This window comes from Temnothorax curvispinosus, unplaced genomic scaffold (assembly GCF_003070985.1).
Source record: "Temnothorax curvispinosus isolate PA1 unplaced genomic scaffold, ASM307098v1 QBEX01010075.1, whole genome shotgun sequence".
NCBI lineage: Eukaryota > Metazoa > Arthropoda > Insecta > Hymenoptera > Formicidae > Temnothorax > Temnothorax curvispinosus.
The window spans coordinates 1,526-8,976 of record NW_020219855.1 but is presented as its reverse complement, the minus strand read 5'-3'; the positions used below and the strand labels follow the sequence as shown (position 1 = coordinate 8,976).

Sequence of the window (7,451 nt, the reverse complement as noted above, 5' to 3'; positions counted from 1 at the left end):
GCCGCAGAAGAAGAACCGAAAATCCACACGATAAACGAGGATAATTCCAACGAAGAGGAAGCAAGAATATATACAGAAGAAGAAAAGAAGCAGATATTACATTAGTACCATGATGCACCTATAGGAGGGCACCAAGGCGTCGAACGAACAGTAAATAGAATCCGGTTAAATCATAACTGGCGCGGATTGACGAAAGACGTCGAAAAATATATAGCTAAATGCGAGCTATGTCAAAGAAATAAGTTATCGCGGAAAAATAAAGTACCGTTGGTAATTACGGACACACCTACCAAGCCGTTCGAGAAATGTGCTTTGGATATTGTAGGGCATATAGAGAAATTAGAAGGCATAATGGAACGAAATCGTAATCTATTAGAAAAACGATTTACAGATTACTTTAATAAGGACGAAATAAAAGAACATTTTGAAATTGGCATAGCGGTAATCACAGATCTAATCCGCGACGTCGAGAACATACTTGAATATTTGGCATGCATAAGAAAGGGAACAATGCATCCGAAATTAATGCCAGTAGAGGATATCACCTGGCAATTGAAAGAAGCAAGTCAGCAATTGCCACCGGGATCATATTTCCCGTTTAGAGTCCACCTCGAAGACTGGTTTACGATTGAAAAACACACGACAATAAGGGCATTCTACAAGAATAATCAAATATATACCGTCTTACTTTTTCCTCTAATCACACCACCGCTCTACGAGATAATGAGCGTTATTGAATTTCCTGTGCTCACGCGCAAGAATATACTCACATCAGTAAGAGTCGACAATAAAATAATAGCAGTAGACAAAGAAAGAGTGAACTACATGCTTTTAGATGAAGATTATCTGGCAAAGTGTACTTCTACCAATTTACAGTACGTATGCACACAAAATACACCGGTATATCGTATAGATGGAAACGCATCATGCGAGATACAAATGTATGTTCAACAGCAACATTACTACAAAATGTGCAAATTCAGACACACTGTTACAACACAAACAAAGTGGATTTCATTACGACGACCACACGATTGGCTGTATTCAACAGTAACTGAACAGCCAATACTTATACAATGTAATGAACACGAGGAGAAGCAGATAATCAACAACACTGGCAAAATTACGCTGGAAAAGGAGTGTAAGCTAATGACAACCGATATGACAGTACAAGCTGAAGAGACAATATACGAGACAGATATAGAGACATATTTACCCGAAGTAAATATTTCGCTTACATATGACCATGAAACGATCACATTACGGAACGAGACAACGGACGATTTAACTCAGCATCGAGCTGAACTGACAGAATTAAAAACACAAATACAAAAGATGAATACTGACCTAGAGGACGACGACCGAAATTTTTACGTCCGAAAACAATTTATATACCCAATGACAGCGAGCGGTATAATTACATTAGCCATAGTAAGCACTGTAATATACGTATTAATAAAAAAGAAAAAGAACCCACGATCACCACTTACATTATACGACGAAGAAAGATCATTTCGACCATACGGATTTCCGAAACCAATTTTAAAACGTAGTGTAAGTACTAGGTTCTAATAGAATAGTAAACGATTATACCAAAATATTGTACACGGGTATCATAAAATGTAAAATATATATAAGGGAAAAATATAGAAATGGGTATACAACAAAGTATAAATTAAAGAATATAGCGAAAACTCGCGAACCTCGTTTTCTCTTTTTAACGGGGGAGGGATGTTGTAATCTGAAATTACAACGGGTAATTATTAAATTATTTATAATAAAATTATAGAATAGCCTTTCGAAAGACTTCGAGGAAATTGTCTTTCGAAAGACTCCTCAATTTACGCTGACGCGGACGCGGAAGTTCATCAAGCTTCCGCGTCAATCGAACTATTGCGATATGCATAAGAATGTGCGACAACGCATTTCGACATTCGCGGAACCGCGGAAGTACAGCGAGATTGCGAATGCGCTCGGTCACTGACCGACCTCATTCGGGGGACCGTCGAACCCGGCGGAAAAGTGCCGACAGGGCATAACTCAAAGCAATATAAGGGACCGTCGAAGAAGCCGCGACGGAGAGTAATACACCGGAGACTCTGCCCGTGACCGTTCCCGTAAGCCGTGTCGCGAAGTTCTACATTATAACAAAGCGCGTGCGAGATATAATAATTGTGAAAGGCAACTACAAGTGTAAGTTAGTGAGTGTAACAGGAGCGCTGAAATAAAGCTCCAATATAAAGTAAAACGAAGTGAAGTTTATTTAACGACGCCTACACCTTGTTCCACCTGCGAACCCGACCGCTTCCTAGTCTGCCCGCCTGTGCCTACCGAGTCCCAACTCGTAAGGTCAAGAGATCCCGAAAATAATAAACGTTTTGCCGTAAGCCGTCACCAATCGGCAACGCATAACAAACCCAATAAAACAAAAGGAAAAATATTAATCTCTTTATATAAGCACTAAGTGTATAAATGTAATATTCAAATATTACTTTTTTGTCACAGTTGTGTAACACCGGCTAATTTTTCATGCGCTTCCACCAATCTCCTTAAATATTCTAGCTTAGCATTGTAATAATCCCTTTTTAATTCATATGTTTGTGCATAAACATCGTTTAATTTCGTTGAAATTTTAATAGTATTTTTCAATTCTTTTTTTGATATTTTTCCCCCTTTCTTGAATTGGTGTTATTTATTTCCTCATTTTCGGATTTTTGTACACGAGTATTTGAATCTTTTAGTGTATTGTCATTTTTCTGAAGGCCTTCAGCACATTTAGCTTGTTCAATATGTGCATTACTGTTTTTTATCTGATTCCTATTTTCTTTTTTAATCAATACTCCCTTACAGTTATTGTGTTTATTCCATAACATTGCATTTATGTTTTGTGATGGTGAAATATTGTTATCATTACTTTTTAAAGTATCGTGAGAAATGTTTGAAGTATCACTGTCTTCATATCTAGAAATTCTACTTCCATATGCATTATATCATCCTGAAAGACAAATAAACACATACATTATAATCAGGATGATATAATCCATATATATATATATATATATATATATATCCATCCATTTCTGAAGTAAGTCCTATATCCTGTATTGTAATTAATATATGTTTTATTTACATATATCTTTTATATACATAAAAAATAAACAACATAAAACATATTAATTACAATACAGGATATAAGACTTACTTCAGAAATGAATTAACACTTAAAAATAATGCTCTTAAAAAAGTTCATTGATCTTGAGAGCGTAAATAGATATAGATTAAAATACAAATATTAGTTACAATTATCATAAATAACTCACTGTAATATCTCTATAATAATTATTATTATAATAATTAATACTATAAACTCAGAATTAAGATCAATATTATAAAATAATATGTTTTATACTTGGTTTTATATAAATGTATTTTTAAATGCCCAAAATAGTAGCTTCATATAACATCCAGTTTGCTTCAGGAATATGTTTCTTTTTTATTAAATCTATTATAACACTTTTCAGAGTGCCTTCTGGTGGCCAATAACACTGTGAATTTCTTTTTATGTACCACGTCTTTGGTACAGCTTCTACTGTATCCTCGGCATCAAATTTGACAACAAACCAAGTCATCTTTTTGGTGATATTTTACCATAAAACAGAAATAATATTTAAACATAAAAATTTAAATATAAAAATAAATAAGTTTATAATTTAATGTGATTCATACTAATTTTAATTATTTATAATAATATGATTTAAAAAGTAAAATAATATGTTAATATTTTTTACTGTTTATATTATTATAATATATTATAATATTGTAAAAAAAGAACATTTATATAATAAAAAAATGTGTATTATATAGAACAAGAAATATTATATAAATTTTGGCAAGTCTAAAATTAGCTGTAATTATAAATTTAGATGTAGCAGTGGAAATAAAACAAAATTGTGTTTATAAGGTAATACTACTAATTTTCTTTTAATAAAGTTAATACTTTATACTTCTAAAATTTTATACTTCAAGTAAATTATTTTCTTTTCTTATGTATTGAATATCAAATAAAGACGATCCTAATAAACATGTAGAGTTTTCACAAAAAGCAAAATTCTTAATTTCAACGATTACATTATTTTTTAGTTCTACAAATCTATCTGCAATTTTTGAAATATCTAAATAATAATTATTTGTTTGTATTTTTGTATACTGTGGAGATGAGCAATTATTTATCAAAGGTCCATTAAAATGTTCCATCAATAGTTTTACAGAAGAATTATCATTTGAAATATTAGAGAAAGTACATTGATCAGTAATATTATTTTCCTCAAGCACACGATGTATTACTTGTTGTAAAGGCAGAGTAGATTTACGAATCTTTTTCTTTAATTGCTGCATATAATTTTCAAAAGGAAAAGCACTAAAATTATCAAGTGAGCCATATAATTTAACACAGTCACTTAAATGCAGAAAGTTATGTATGTTGTTTGATACTGTGGCGGTCAGCTGTCCGCCACGTGCGCGCGACCGTACATACGCTACACGAATAATATGACGGGAGGCGCGCGGCGCGCAGCACGGATAGTAGCATAATATCGATCGGCGCGTGACATGAGTATTGATCGGCGGGATAGTTCGGCGCGCACCGCTGCGCGGCGTATCTCTCTCGTAAGTAAGGTTCGACATCGATCCCTATATAAAGGGCAGCTCAGCTGGGCCTCCCCAGCGATCTTCGAGAACGCCAGTCAGGGCGTGCTACCTACCGAGACCCCTAACATAATTCTCTTTTGGTACGAAGCGTTGCTCTACTCAGGGCCTTTGTAGATACGGAGCGTTGCTCTCCTCAGGGCCTTCGTCTATACCTGCTTGGCAGGGCGTTAACTATCTACGGTAAAGAGTCAACCGACACCCTGCCGCGGAAAGGTTTCCGGGGTCGTCGCGACCCAGCCCGTCGAGCAACTCCATATCCGGTGGAGACCAATGCGCTGCCTTCTCCTACCACGGCTCCTGCTCCTGAGATCAAGGCGCTGCCTTGTTCATCTCGAGCTCCTGCTCCTGAGACCAAGGCGCTGCCTCCTCTGACTACGGCCTCGGCACCGACTCCTGTTTCTGTGACCAAGACGAAGAATCGCATCCTGATTACCAAGGTAGAAACTCTACCTCCTGGGAAACGTATCCTGCAGACTAAGTCCAAGACGAAGTGGAGATTCACCCTGATTTCCAAGTGGGGTCATACTGACCCAGCAACACTGAAATCGGTGGAAATCAAGTCACCATCTATTCCAAGTCCGACTCCAGTCCTACCGAGCCCTACACCAGCTATAACTCCTGTTCCTGAGGCTACGACGCGGGATCCGATCCTAACCTCCAAGGTAGAGACCTTCCTACCTTGGAAGCTCGTACCCATCTCTACTCCGGCTCCCAAGGACATACCGGCTTTTGAGATCCAGGCGAGGGACTCTATACCGATCTTCAGGATAGAAACCTTCCTACCGTGAAAACTCTATCCGATTGACATACCACCACGAGCTACACGTGTTCGACGCCCACTTCATCCTATCGATCTGGAGAACTCTGTGGCAACTCAAACAGACCACATTTTTAAGACGCCTACACGACCTCGATTTCTTCAGACCCAACTGAGTCCCATTCCATCCACTCCAAAAGGCAAGCCTAGGACTCCCGGACGGAACCTGGTGGTCCCGCGAGAAATTATTTTCGAGAAGAAGAAATCAATTATCAAACAATTATTCAAAGAATAGTAATGCATATATTACACTACACAAGGATAACTTACACCAACACACACGACCATCTACACATTCATATAGAAGAGATATTTATTTTGTACAGAGAGCATGAATAAACCTAGCGAGATTATACCCAATTGAACGTTTCGTTATTTGTGGGAACAACGCACCTTAACCTAATCCTAACCTACAACCCCACAAATACAAAGTCCGGACCATAAATTTTATTAGATTGACAAATAAAATGGTTCATCAAACTGTTAGCATATAATATATAATTTTCAAATCTCGAATAATATGGACTTATCATTAAAGAACTTGCAAGACTTAATGTAACAAAATGGTTATACATTTTAGACGATAAGACATCTTTTAAAACTATAGGACCAGCATATAGTAAAAAAAATCTGAATTCTGTAGCTTTGTATCTTTTACACTCAAGTATGGAACGTGTTTTCTTAGAAAATTCATGAGGAATATATCGCTTTAGTTTTAAAAGATTTTCCGAAATGTTATTAACATCACGAGCTCGTAACTTATAAGGTGGTTTACCGTAAATCCATCCGTATCGTTTATGACAAAGGATTCTTTTCATGCCACCTAATGGAAGATTATGCATATAATCTATAGGTACGTTATCTATCATATTAAAGTTTGGTATTTGTAAAAACATACTTTTACTAATATGATGCTCTGGTTGAGCAGCAGTTCTAAATGAAGTATCAGTTCTTTTGCAAATGCGCTCTGTTTCAGGGAAACATAATACATTATTAATCATTTCACCTTCTTGGTCACATTTTGTGCACGAATAATGACCTGTATGATCAAGAGACACGGTAGTGTCTCGCGCCAAGTACACGCGGAGCGAGACCGACCGTGACTCTTTTACGCGACGCGACGGGTTGCGAGTACCCGAGATGTTGAGATCTCGATAACGAGTGAACGGATCAAGTTCTAAGTAGGCTTGATCGATAGCTTGGGGTCCAATGGGGGGGGGGGGGGTTCTCTCATAATATTTCGCTACGTGCCCTACGAGCGGAGATATTGCGACGCAAAGTCCAAATGGGAAAATTTATTTTTAAGATACTCCTCCTAACGCCGACGTCTCAATATTATTATGATTATCAGAGAAACGTCCCTTTCACTTTTTCGACGCTGGCGGCGCAGGTATCGCCAGTTTCGATATCGCGCGCGTATTTCAAAATTAGGTCGATAGACTTATCGGTCAGGAGGAAGATTTCTATTTAGGTAAATTAGGTATAATATATAATATATATTGAGTCAACGGAAAAGAAGGTTCTCTACGCTTGGCAGAAAGTGCCGCTAGGGAATTTTTAAGTCGATTCTTATGAATCAAGCTTGATATAATATATATGAAGTCAACGGAAAAGAAGGTTCTCTACGCTTGGCAGAAAGTGCCGCTAGGGAATTTTTAAGTCGATTCTTATGAATCAAGCTTGAATTCGATGTCTAGGTATCCCAGGTTGTCGATGACGAGGTCCAGATAGTGCGCTTCATAGTTTTCGGTGTCCAGGTGTAATAATACGTTGAATTCGATGTCTACGTGTCCCAGGTTGCCGATGACGAGGTCCACATAGTGCGCTCCGTAGTTTTCGGTGTCTACGTGTATTAATACCTTGAATTCGATGTTTACGTGTCCCAGGTTGCCGATGACGGGATCCAGATAGTGCGCTTCATAGTTTT

At 37.3% G+C, this 7,451-nt stretch overlaps 1 protein-coding gene across 1 annotated transcript; it reads left to right on the top strand.

Moving 5' to 3' along the window:
* The first annotated feature begins 510 nt into the window (after positions 1-510).
* Positions 511-5,495, top strand: LOC112459716 (putative uncharacterized protein DDB_G0290521). The gene is made up of 2 exons (XM_025023981.1): positions 511-875; positions 4,811-5,495. The coding sequence occupies exons 1-2, from the start codon at positions 511-513 to the stop codon at positions 5,493-5,495; spliced, it is 1,050 nt and encodes a 349-aa protein (XP_024879749.1).
* The last annotated feature ends 1,956 nt before the right edge of the window (positions 5,496-7,451 follow it).